The sequence below is a fragment of the Wyeomyia smithii genome, chromosome 2 (genome assembly GCF_029784165.1).
Source record: "Wyeomyia smithii strain HCP4-BCI-WySm-NY-G18 chromosome 2, ASM2978416v1, whole genome shotgun sequence".
In the NCBI taxonomy this organism is placed as follows: domain Eukaryota; kingdom Metazoa; phylum Arthropoda; class Insecta; order Diptera; family Culicidae; genus Wyeomyia; species Wyeomyia smithii.
The window spans coordinates 169565451-169579236 of NC_073695.1; the positions used below are offsets into that span (position 1 = coordinate 169565451).

Here is a 13786-nt window from a genome sequence, read left to right on the forward strand (position 1 = left end):
CAGCGACGGATGCCAAAAACTTATTCTTTTTCGAATTTGAAGAAATAGAAACTAAGAAACTAAAACTACTAAGAATTATTGAAATTTGTAGAGACGGTGCCACCTCTACCAGGACTTTCGGATTTTGTACGCGCAGTCGGCGCGGAATTAATACTCAAGACTTGAGCTGATAATAATTAACTTTGGTTTTGTACATCACTGCTTAAATATACCCTGCAGGTAACTCAGAGTGAGAGGCTTTCTCCACTCTCTGTTTACCATTTACTTTAAGCTCTAACTTATAATCTAGTACCGCATGTACGATAAAACGCATGCGAGAGCATCAACACCGTTGAACCGGTGACTTCTGTTTTGTTTACAACAAAATGTTTATTCTGTTTGAGTTTACGTGACTGCAGTCACGGACGAACACATACGATTCGCATAGATTCTCTAGGATTCCTCACATTGGATTCGTGAGCGTCCTAGAAAAGGATTCCTGAAAAAAGGATCCTCAGGAATGCCCTGTATATGGCGCTAGGATTCGTGAATAAGAATCGTGAGTGGGAGTCCTCTGGATCGTGTTCGCGATTCCTTTCACGATTCCGTCACCCTATAACTCGGTATCCTGGGGATTCTTACTCAGGTTTCTCTGCGTGTTAGTAAGGGTGTGGCACAGCAGAAGGCTGCGCGAAGTTCTACGCCACCTATTGCATAATCTGTTGATACATTCTTACCTGTCGTGTTGACAGAGCCGTTCGCGGGCCTCTGTCAAGGAAACCAAATGTTTCGCCTGACTAAACCACAACGGAAGGCTGTGCCCTTCTGGGAACAAAAAAAAACTTTCATCACGAGACTCGTGACGGAACATTAGGTAACGCTGCGCCGGGTGTGACGTCAAATCTTTCACCCCGCCTAGTTGGCCATTATCTAGAAGAGACAATAGTCAACTGGTCCGTTCTGAAGGCCGATAGGTGTGTTTTTCATAACAATTATTTTTGCGTTTTCATGCTACTATATACATATTCGTCTTCATATAATATGCCTTCTTTCCTTTGCACGTAAAATTCAATTAATTACAATAGTGCTATATATCATTTCTACAAAATTAACGTATTCAGACATGGAATTTCTTTATAAAAAAATTAACAAACGTTCACTCGCCTGGTGCGCTGCCCCCTGTAGATTTCCGCTGCCTGGCTGTCGTGTTCAAGCGTCGGGTTACAGGGGGTTTGAAACGGCAGGGTGCGTCTGGCAGTAGAGGTTCTCATCGGTTGGTTGTGGTGTCATCCTCGCGAACTCATCTTTATGGCTTCTTCGGGCCATTTACAATAGTTCAATGCGGGGCACTGGTTTCAAATCATTAATAGGCAGATGACACTCGCCACACAGCTTCTTATCTAACAATTCTAATTGTTGCTGCAACAACGAGTTTACATTTCAAGCGAAGGAACTCTAAACTGGGCTTGATGGAAAATACAAACTTTACGGCTAGATATTTGTATACGAGCACTACGTCAATAACCATATTATATTATAGACCTGATATCAGAAGTTGTTTACTTTTTTGTATCCTTTCCGATCTCCAATCCGATTTTTTTCCGATCGTATGTTCTCTGCTACAGTTGTTCTAACCGCACTTGTTAATACTGTGTTGAGTTAATTTATGCAACCGGACACTCGTCATATGTTTTATCAACACTTTCACTCGCGAAAACCTTGTTTTGCACATGAAATACGCTAGTCCACCTACGGTATGAATCACGGTTTCTAAATTTGCAATCACTGAATATACCGGCGCGCAGTTTGACAGATATGTGTTACGTTTATAGCAGTCATGAGTCGTATTTATAAAAACGCTCTGAGTAGCTCATGATATTCAGAGTCCAACTCATGGTATCATGAGTCATAACTCATGATTCTATGAGTACATGCAACAGCGATGTGTTACGCTTGTAATAGCCATGATTCACATTCTTAAAAACGCTCTTCATAGCTCATGATATTCGGGGTTGGGATCATGATATCATGAGTCATATGTCATGATTTTGTCGGAAAACAACATTCATGATTTCATGACCTTAAAGGCAAACTGGGTGTCCAATTACCCGCTAACATATGTACGCACACTTTCAAATCGTAGTGCGGAAAGAACATTGTTGATGAAACAAGAGCAAAATTTTATAGCGTCATTTTGCTCGTTTGGCTTTGACCTCGAATCCTTATTTGTAGAAGTCTACAAACTCTCAATGAGTAATATATATTTAGAACAAATTATTACGTCCTTCCCTGTGTAGTTTGATGTATTCGTCCTCGCGCTGAAGTCTCGATTCTGGCTCGACCATGAACCGCATTGATTGAGTTCTGTTGCGCCTCTGGCCTCTTCAGGGGTCGAAAACTGGATGCTGCTCGTCTGTTCTTGGTAATATCGTTTGGCTTCACCTCCACCGTCCATAGACACCCGCCGTTCAACTCCCCTCGCAACCGTCTGCTTTCCTTTCCGCGCTGTACTGGGCATCATGGCATGCCCCATCTCAGCATCCGTTGTAATCACCTCGGTCGTCTTCGATGATCGGGAACTCGTTTCGTTGTCAATTCTTAGATGCTAGCTGCCCTACTTAGCAAGTGGTGCATTTATTTTTGAAGTAGAATACTTCTCTCAGGAAGTTCGGCTACATAGGGATGTGAAATGAAAATCTAAAACCGAAAAAAGTGAAAAATATGTCCAATTTCAAATGCTAATAAATCGGTTAGTATCCGATGGTTTTCTTTCGTTCTTGCAGCAATAGATTGGAAAATCTTCTAAGATTCTTCCCAAAAGAAGATAATTGTAATTTTATTATTCACACTATTGTACTATTGAAAATAGTCAAGCCTTGTCAAAACGAAAAATTCGACCTCTGATTGGTCGTTATATGATTGCTTCCCAAGCACAGTCGACAGAATCATATACCTTGCAATTGAAAACATGCTATTTGGCCTATATAAGAGCCTGTTTCAGTCGAAGCCGCTCATAATAGTTCTAGACAGCGACAACAGCAGTCGTCCTTCCTTAGCAGCAGCACTAGCCCTGTGGTTTGTCACCACGTCTCAGAAGCAGCGCGGTTCTTCTCAGTGTGTGTCGCTGGACTGCCATTATTCCCCCACTGTTGGGGCAACATGAAGATTGTCATCAGGAAATCCAATTTTGGAAATCAGAATGCCTTTTTCAAGGCAAATAAACAAGTCATTGAAAGTTAATAATTTTTGACAACGCAAGCAAGATTCTGTGTTGGATCCTAGCAATTTAAATCTGTCGAACCCGTCGAATTTACTGAATGTGAAATAGCTTGCACAGGGCATGTTGTCCGTGTATCTTAATTCCCCCACTGTTAGGGCAGCTCAAAGGTTGTGATCAGCAACCGATTTTGAACCGCAAAATGCCTTTTTCAAGGCATATTAACAAATAATTGAAGGTTAATAATTTTCTGGCATCAACACAAGCAGACATTCTGTGTGGGATGCAATCAAATTCTGTTGTAGTTGTCTAATTTTTAAGTAGAATACTTCTCTCAGGTAGTTCGGCTACATAGGGATGTGAAATGAAAATCTAAAACCGAAAAAAGTGAAAAATATGTCCAATTTCAAATGCTAATAAATCGGTTAGTATTCGATTGATTTCCTTCGTTCTTGCAGCAATAGATTGGAAAATCTTCTAAGATTCTTCCCAAATGAAGTTAATTGTAATTTTATTATTCAAACTATTGTACTATTAAAAATAGTCAAGCCTTGTAAAAACGAAAAATTCGACCTCTGATTGGTCGTTATATGATTGCTTCCCAAGCACGGTCGACAGAATCGTATACCTTGCAATTTAAAATATGCTATTTGCCCTATATAAGAGCCTGTTTCAGCCGAAGCCGCTTATAATATTTCTAGACAGCGACAATATTCAATATTTAAGCATTTTTAAAACGGGGACAAATAGAGCTTTCAAACATATACAGGTTTTTACTAATATCAATAAAATATGCTGAGTTATTTGAGTTTCAATCTAATTTTTTAGATATTTTCACGCAATTTTTCAATTTAATTTGAAATTTGCTGTCTATTTTTGTAAGAATCATACCACAAATATATTATAATTTTGAAAGTATATTCAACCATCTTATTTATTTTAAAACTATTCATCACATATAGGTAAACTTTATAGACATACTTATATGTTTAAAAAGCTCTATTTTTCGTCTTTCCAAAACAGCCAAAATATAAAAAATCGGTTGAAAAATAACCGTATTAAACATAACATTGTGAGCTAAGGTAAAAAACAGGGTTTTGACCATAACTTATATTTTTCGGGGTATTTGAAAAACTTAAAGTAAACGCGCAAGTAACACTTCACTAAAGCTACAACCCACACTAAGTCACATCAAAAGTTCTTGCAGTTTTTCATCATTTGTAGCACCGTGAAATAATTGTGCGATAGAAGCCAAAAATTCTGGTTTTCTTAACAATAATATATAACTTAGCCAAATATCAACCGATTTCCACAAAACTACTTTCGTTCGATTCGGAATTGAATATACTTTCAAAATTATAGTATGTTTGTGGTATGTTTCTTACAAAAATAGACAGCAAATTTCGAATTAAATTGAAAAATTGCTTGAAAATATCTAAAAAATTAGATTTAAACTTAAATAAATAACTCAACATATTTTATTGATATTAGTTAAAACCTGTATAAGTTTTGAAGGCTCTATTTGTCCCCTTTCTAAAGCTGCTTAAATATTGAAAATCGGTTGATAAATGACTGAGTTAAAAAATATATGCACTGAGGTCCACAAAACCGTATTTTGACCATAACTTAAGATTTTGGGGGTGTTTGGAAAATTTCTAGTATGAGCGAATGTTATACTCAACAAGACCTACAACCTACCCTAGGTCACTTCAGAAGTTCTTGCATTTTTTTCATTTGTAGCACAGTGTAATGAATGGTTATTAATAAACTACAACTGAAGTTTGATGATGCTGCAAATGCACAGCAGTGTGATGTTTATTACGATTTGTTGATACTGTGCTTAACAAGCGGTATATACGAAACAAATCCGATTTCAGAATGACTGACACGCAAGCAGCCGAGTTATCTTTCTTGTAAAAGTATTCTACTTCAACCTTGCGGTCGTAGATTTGCATACAACCCTCCTGTGATTTTTTTGCCATTATTTTATCAATTTTTTTTTGCTTTGTTACTTTTTCTACTTGCTGTTTAAAATTACTGTTCACTCGCGTACGGGCTTCTTACATTCTATTATCTACCCTACGCTTCTGCTTACAATTTAGGCCCGTATTTTTCTTCTTTTCGGATGACATAGTCTGGTTTCTCTTCCCCTACTAAGTTGTACATCATTATTAGTATTTGATTTATCCGATTTGAGCAATTCTCGCTGAAACTAGGCCACTAGGTGCACAAGGTCTTTCAAATTTGATATAAATGATCATAGTTTGATCGAATTTGTTGACCCCTTGCTCACCAAGGGGCGGAACAGCTTTCAGAAAAGTTGAAATTTTGGCAATTCTTGATGTATTATTTGAGCTATATCTCTGAAATTCGTTATGTAAAGTACTACAAGTAGCAATCTTCTGTAAAAAGGAATGATAGGGCTTTCATTTGAAGTGATCAGAATTCAGGCCGCCATCTTGAAATTGGCCGCCATCTTGGATTATATCAGAAAAATTCAATTTTGACCATGTTCGCAACTACCGATTTTCGATCTGAGACCAGCATTGGAAAGCTGAGAAAAAATGCTATAAGATGCAAGAAAAAAGAAATTTGGTGAGCATTAGTGTTAACCCATCAATTGAAACTATTTTCCAAGCTGAGTTTCAAAATATTCATCGTACATCGCGCGATCAACGTAGTAACCTGTCTACTGAGACCAAGTGGATGTAGTTTATGCTATTGGTTCAATTTTTTGGAGCACGACTCATTTTTGAGAAGCTACTGAAAATGCTATTTTGGGAAGGTATTTATGGTTACAAATATTTTTAGGGCTATAACGGTTTGTTTGATCGGTATGACGTCTTCGATAAAGTTGTGGATAATATTTTTGTCTTTCCGAAAAAAATATACACTCTATAACTTTTTTTTTTGGTTGCATTGTTTCAGTAATTTTTTGTAGTTTTTATAAAAAACAGATTTAAAAAAATGAGCTTTTTAGATAGATATCGGCTCTATGATCATCAGATTTTACCTATTATCGCCCGGGGGGTAAATGATGCCCTAGAGCGATAAGTTTTTGCATCATGGTTTTTCATAATGCAGATTATCTTCCCGCAAAAGATTAGTTAGTAGTTAGTAGTAGATCTATGTCTACATTGGCCCCCCGGGCGATAATAGCTAAAACCTGACGATAAATTTACATTTTTCTCTTACCTTTTCTTTATTTTAAAGTGTATATTTTTTCGGAGAGACAAGAATATTAACTACAACTTTATAGAAGACGTCGTACCGATGAAACAGGCCGTTTTGGCCCTGAAAATATTTGTAATCATCAATACCTTCCCAAAATAGCATTTTTCGATAGCTTCTCAAAAATTAGTCGTGTTGCAAAATATTAAACTATTAGCACAGAATGGCATCTTTTGCCTATAGAAACGTCTATGCAAAGTTTCAGCCAAACTCAAAATGACAATTTAAATAAAATATTAAAACTGGGACATTTTTTGTGGAACTGCTCAGTATTAAAAAATCTATCGCTTTGTTAGTATCACACATGCTAGTGTTGTACTCATTATTCTCACTCACACACAGTGAGAATAATGAGTACAACACTAGCATGTGTGATACTAACAAAGCAATAGATTTTTTAATACTGAGCAGTTCCACAAAAAATGTCCCAGTTTTAATATTTTATTTAAATTATCATTTTGAGTTTGGCTGAAACTTTGCAAGAGACGTTTATATAGGCAAAAGATGCCATTCTGTGCTAATAGTTAAATATTTTGCAACACGACTAATTTTTGAGAAGCTATCGAAAAATGCTATTTTGGGAAGGTATTGATGATTACAAATATTTTCAGGGCCAAAACAGCTTGTTTCATCGGTACGACGTCTTCTATAAAGTTGTAGTTAATTACTTGTTTCTCCGAAAAAATATACACTTTAAAATAAAGAAAAGGTAAGAGAAAAATGTAAATTTATCGTCAGGTTTTAGCTATTATCGCCCGGGGGGCCAATGAAGACATAGATCTACTACTAACTACTAACTAATCTTTTGCGGGAAGATAATCTGCATTATGAAAAACCATGATGCAAAAACTTATCGCTCTAGGGCATCATTCACCCCCCGGGCGATAATAGGTAAAATCTGATGATCATAGAGCCGATATCTATCTAAAAAGCTCATTTTTTTATATCTATTTTTTTATAAAAACTACAAAAAATTACTGAAACAATGCAACCAAAAAAAAAGTTATAGAGTGTATATTTTTTTCGGAAAGACAAAAGTATTATCCACAACTTTATCGAAGACGTCATACCGATCAAACAAACCGTTATAGCCCTAAAAATATTTGTAATCATAAATACCTTCCCAAAATAGCATTTTCAGTAGCTTCTCAAAAATCAGTCGTGCTCCAAAAAATTGAACCAATAGCATAAACTACATCCACTTGGTCTCAGTAAACAGGTTACTACGTTGATCGCGCGATGTACGATGAATATTTTGAAACTCAGCTTGGAAAATAGCTTCAATTGATGGGTTAACACTAATGCTCACCAAATTTTTCTCTTGCATCTTATAGCATTTTTTCTCAGCTTTCCAATGCTGGTCTCAGATCGAAAATCGGTAGTTGCGAACACGGTCAAAATTGCATTTTTCTGATATAATCCAAGGTGGCGGCCGAATTCAAGATGGCGGCCTGAATTCTGATCACTTCAAATGAAAGCCCTATCATTCTTCTTTACAGAAAAGTGCTACTTGTAGTACTTTACATTACAAATTTTAGAGATATAGCTCAAATAATACATCAAGAATTGCTAAAATTTCAACTTTTCTGAAAACTGTTCCGCCCCTTGGTGACCAAGGGGTCATTAAATTCGATCAAACAAAAATGCCATTATCATTTTTTCTCTATTTCTAATAACTATGTGCATTTATATCAAATTTGAAAGACCTTGTGCACCTAGTGGCCTAGTTTCAGCGAGAATTGCTCATTTGACAAACATAACATTTCAAATGTGCTTTGTTTACTAATATTTCCATTATGCATTCTCTAACTTTGATGTTTGATATTTTGATGTTTTTTTTTCATCTTTTTTTTTTGTTTTACATTAAGACTTATTTCGGCACATATCAATCCATTTATCTGTATTACGCTTTTACTTTCCGCAGTAAAATATCAAAAACTTTCTTTAATTTTTACAAAATAGCTTAAATGCTTTGCTTTGGTCACCTATTTTCTTTATCTTGCTTTTTCTTCAAATATTTTCCTTCTTCTCCTAATAACATTAAAAAAATTTGTTTACTCATAAGATATCATTCTTTCATGTCTTCATAAAAGTTATGTTCCGTCAAGTTTTCATCAATCAAACCGCATCGGTTCAATCTTTCCTTTGTTAGGTATCTTCTGTCTGTTTCATAAATAAATCCTCTATTTGCACTAAGAATGTCTTGTCCCTTTCTCATCTGCTTTTATTCTTTTTTTTATATAATCTATTATGTGATTATTTAATTTCTTTGTTTTTTTTTGGCTTAAAAATGAGCCTTAATTAATAAAAAATATACTAATAGCACAAAATGGCATCTTTGATTTATAGGAATACTTGTGCAAAGTTTCAGCCAGATTAAAAATGGTTGGTTAAAATGGATGCCCATTTTTTAAATTGCTCATAAGCAAAAATTCGGCAAAAATACTTGCCATATAAAAAAAAACTTTATACGAGTTTCAACCGAAAAGTGGAAAATCGAATAGCAGGATCATGAATAGTAGATTACAGGATGCTACTAAAAGCAAAACATATCAGGTAGGCATTGCCATTGTAACGGCACCCCCTCCTTTCGTGAAAATAACCTTCAGGGTTCCATCACTTCGACGTAGCTAGATCCCGGAAAAGAATAAATCTTCTACCGGGTGATAAAATACAAACAGAAATAAAGCTAACTAGTACACAGCCTTCTGCTGTGTTTGACTAGGGCGGAAATGAAGAACCGCGAAAGCCTGGACATTTTTGTCCAGGTAAAATAACAAACATTTAATAGTAGGACAGTTAGTACGATCACGCGGCGCACTCAGCGACGCATGAGTGACCCAGGTTAGTTCAGCCTCTCTTAGCTCTCCTAGTCACTGGAACTTTCGCTTTTATAGGCTTAAGTATGAAAGAGATAGCAGTTAGGGTTAGCTAGTCAGCCTATACACCAGGGAGACGCCGAGACACTCACCGTTAAGGCAACTGTCAACATCAAAACGGGCGAGCTGTATAATTTTGCATTGCCGTTATCCGTTTTGATGTTGACAGTTGCCTTAACGGTGAGTGTCTTGGCGTCTCTCTGGTAGGGAACCTATACATTAGAGAAATGACAAGACACTCACCGTTAAGGCAACTGTCAACATCAAAACGGATAACGGCAATGCAAAATTATACAGCTCGCCCGTTTTGATGTTGACAGTTGCCTTAACGGTGAGTGTCTCGGCGTCTCTCTGGTGTATAGGCTGATCAGGGTTAGCGTAAGGTAATTACAAATAATAAATTTAATCTTGTTTAATCAAGCTTTCAGCGCGATCACAGGACCGCGTGTACAGGAATGCTTGTGTTTGTAAACAATATCTCAAGTTCCTGGTGGGGCAACATGAGTTGTCCTACACCATGTATAAAGCTTATTATAGCTTATATATGAGCTGATAAAAATAATCGTGAACATCATCACAATTGTAATTTTGTTGTTTTTTGCTTCGGTTTCAAGTTTCAAGCATCATATAGAATTATGACAAGCAAATTTTCACTCTCAGTATAACACGCTTTTAATATCTTTTATTTTTTTGTATTAATGAGTAAAAAACACACGCAGCCTTTGGCTAACTATTCAATGTCCAGTTTTATACAATAGCGCAGGGTAAAAGTTCGCACAGCGCAAATTTCGCATACATTTTTTTGAAATATACGAACAACGTCGGCTGGTCGAATATATAAACACAGAATGTATAATTGAAGTGGAGCAAAGTTATCATTAGGGACAGTGGTAAATCGCGATTTCGCGGAAGCCGCGAATTCCGCGAAATCCAGCATCGGCCGTGAAGTCCACTAAAACCCGCGAAATGCCGCGAAAGTGATGAAAAACAGCAACATTTTATGTCAATAATGAAACATTTCGATTTGAAACCTGCAAAATTCATGAAAACCAACAACACGGACAAAGCTGAATATTAAGGCCATATGGCATTGAAGCTACAAATGGCCAACTTCGAGCCACCACTTCGAATTTTCAGAAGCACAAGAATCGGTAACAGTCAATGCATCGCCGGTGAAAACGCTATTATATGTGTGCTGCGCCGAAGCTAACATAAAATAGCGTTTTCACAGGGAACACATTATCAATTCCCGAATCTTGTGCTTCTGAAAATTGAAATGGTGGCTGAAAGTCCACCGTTTGTGGCATCAATACCGTTTCACCTTAATGGGCACCTAAATGGCAACGGAAGGCCTTTTTCTATGCAACCAATGAGATGAAACAGTACTTAACTGCTCTTTTACGATGCAATTTTGTCAACCTGAGTTGAATTGTTTTCGGACGATTCGGTTGCTAGATCCACTTGGAGCAAAGGTTTCGGTGACCAGAGTGTGCAGCAATAAAATCTAGGCTACGAGATGAACTAAAGGCGTAGGTACGAGCGAGCATTTTCAAAAATACCCAACCGGGAGATTGGTATTATAATTTTGGTAGGTGTTCGGATAGCGGACGTTTTCCTGAACTTTCCAGGTTGGCAATAAAATATTTATCCAGTTTCGGAAACTCGGTAGATACGAAACGCAGCTGAGCCAGCATAACTTAAAAATATGCGCCTGCCAACTTCATATGGACGTCCAGACAGAAAATTTCAATTTTTGTCACCATAATCATTCAGGGTTGATTGCTCACTAATCTTTCTGCAATTCATATCATTATTGTTAATTTATCTTTATTGTAATTCGCAGCGTTTAATTATTGCTCGTGTCACTCATAACTCTGCGTCATATATTTTCGTCTTATTCTGTCTATTATCTTATCCTGAAATTCTGCCATTCATGGTTATGCCTTCTGTGATTCTGCCTTTTTGTGATGAACTTGTTAATTCATCTATGAACTGTATCCTACGAATAGAAATGATTTCGAGTTTATCAAAATAAGACCACTCGTTATAGCTGTGTACTATACAAATTAGTGTTGATGCTTGAATCAAGAATATTCAAATCACGCTTTACAAAAGAGTAGATTGGCTACTCAGTTTATTCGCCCAACTAATTAATCGTAATTTCTCAGTTTTATCAATTGATTGTTCGTTTCTTTTAACTTAAAATAAACTTCAAGTGTTTGAGACATTTGAAGCCTGCATACTTCAAATAGCTGATAAGAACACAGTGAGCTATAACAATAACGAAACGTTCATTATACCGTGTCAAATGAACATCAACAAACAAAAAACGGGACAGGTATAGAAATTTTCATATTGAATTGTTTTGCATGATGCATTAAGTGTATATCATAATCAAAAATCCAAAAACTTTGTTAAGATATCGTAATGTATACACATGATTGAAAGACACTGTTGCTTTCAAGGATTGTTTTGAAAACAACTTTGGTCGCTGGACGAAACTACAAAATATAACAAGTCAGTCGAGTAATTGCACCATTCCCTTAATCATGGATAGCAACACAACAAACGTTGGCTCTCGAGCATCGGAAGTAACTCATTAATTCATATAGTTAGAAGATATCTGATACAATCATAAATTGCAGCCCATCTCCAGCAACAAAAACTTCAACATCAACGATTACGCTACAAGAAAATCATTTGTACAAGGATTGTTGGATCTAGCGCTACTTACAGCGAATGCTGTTCAGCTCAAATTCATCCTAACAGTTGAATTAGATCATCCATTTTACACCTTGCTGCTCATTCTAATTCTCACATCTATTGCCTTGCAGGTGAGAATATGATAACTTCTTATCAGCGAATGACAAAAATCATATAACTATTCCACGTTACAGATTTTACAAGCAATCATCATCGTAGTTTTAGTTATGCTGTTTAATATCAACAAAATCGAAGAACAACGGAAATCTGACATTATCAACAATGTATTAATATGCATAACGGTGGTAACAGTTGTTGTAAACATTGTCATTAGTGCCTTTGACATGAAAAATCAGAGTATTCTCAAGCGATAAAAACATAATATGCGATTGGCGTGACATCATAGTAATTTGTAACAAATGTCAACATAACGAAACTCTTTTATCTCATCAACAATCAACAATTTGAACATAAATAATGTCAAACGAACAAGCTGGTTTTCAAATTCCTAACTAATTAATTTCGTAGTGACTGAATTTATGGTTTAAAAAATACTAGAAGAAAAGTTATCCGAAACCTGTTCAAAAGCATGTTTTTAAAAAAATGAACAATTGTTTTAATAGTGACGTTTTTTTTTTCACTACAATTTGGAAAGTACCAAAAACAAAATAAAAAATCATCGAAAATCTGGAAAAGCTGACGACCCTCAATTTCTGGTGCCGGTAGGATTGCTGAAGAGAAATTATTTTACAGGGTTGTGGTCCGGCATCCTTACGACGTGACCAGCCCACTGCAATCTATTGACTTCCGCCAGGTGTGCAATTGGATTTTCTCCAAGCAGCTCGTGCAGTTCATGGTTCAAGCGCCGTCGCCATTCGAAAACTCCAAGAGCGTTAAGGTCCTCCGCGAGAAACGTTGTTGTCTCGATACCGTAGAGGACTACCGGTCTTATCAGGGTTTTGTACAGCGTCAACTTCATGCGTCGTCGCACTCGATTCGATCGAAGTGTCTTCCGAAGTGAAAGTTTGCTGGTGTTATTGTCGGCGGTTACCAGTGACCCCAAATACGCGAACTCGTCGACCACCTCAAGTAGGGTTTGCAATATTCCCGGGAATCAATTTCCCGGGAAACGGGAATGAAAAGTCGCATTTCCCGGGAACCGAGAACTGACAAATTCTTCAGCAAAATGATATTTTAAATGAAGTTTATCTGTAAAAGGTAACAAAAAATTGTTTAAAATTTCATTCTCAATACGTATGAAAAAAAAACAAATAAAATACAAAACATTTTCAAGTTAACATAAAAAATTCGTGATCGATTTTTGTAGCATATATTTGCAGAAAAGGAGAATTCATGTCGTCAAACAATCGCTTCAGAACCGCTGACAATTTTCCGTTAAGCTCAAAAATTTTATTTCCTTCCCTAAAACTTTGCTCAAGTCTGCTGAATCACCGCTAATGTTTGAACTCTAGGTTACTTTCAAATCACCGATTACAGCTTTTGTTACACTTAATTGAAAACTGGTGTCCCATTCTTTCAGTTTGTTGAAGAGAAAACTGAGTGTTAAGGCCTAAACACAATGGATACGTTGCGGCTGCGTTTGCGGCAATTTGACAGTTAGCCCATACATTTTCTGTCAAATTAACGTTAACGCAACGCAAACGTATCCATTGTGTTTGGGCCTTTAGGAAGGCATTGGACGCGGAAAATATTTGCTATATTCGGTACGGACTTTTCCAGCAAAATGTTTTTTACACTACAGTAAATATTTACTGTT

The 13786-nt window shown here is 36.5% G+C and overlaps 1 protein-coding gene across 1 annotated transcript; it reads left to right on the forward strand.

Annotated features, from left to right (window-relative positions):
- The first annotated feature begins 11823 nt into the window (after nt 1-11823).
- LOC129725611 (ninjurin-2-like) lies at nt 11824-12501 on the forward strand. Its single transcript, XM_055681641.1, has 3 exons — nt 11824-11897; nt 11952-12140; nt 12204-12501. The coding sequence occupies exons 1-3, from the start codon at nt 11856-11858 to the stop codon at nt 12381-12383; spliced, it is 411 nt and encodes a 136-aa protein (XP_055537616.1). The 5' UTR covers nt 11824-11855; the 3' UTR covers nt 12384-12501.
- The last annotated feature ends 1285 nt before the right edge of the window (nt 12502-13786 follow it).

Coding starts and splice junctions, on each gene's coding strand:
- LOC129725611 (XM_055681641.1), top strand. CDS start 11,856: ATGGATAGCAACACAACAAACGTTGGCTCTCGAGCATCGGAA. Junction 11,898..11,951: donor TTGGCTCTCGAGCATCGGAA/GTAACTCATTAA, acceptor CATAAATTGCAG/CCCATCTCCAGCAACAAAAA. Junction 12,141..12,203: donor TCACATCTATTGCCTTGCAG/GTGAGAATATGA, acceptor TCCACGTTACAG/ATTTTACAAGCAATCATCAT.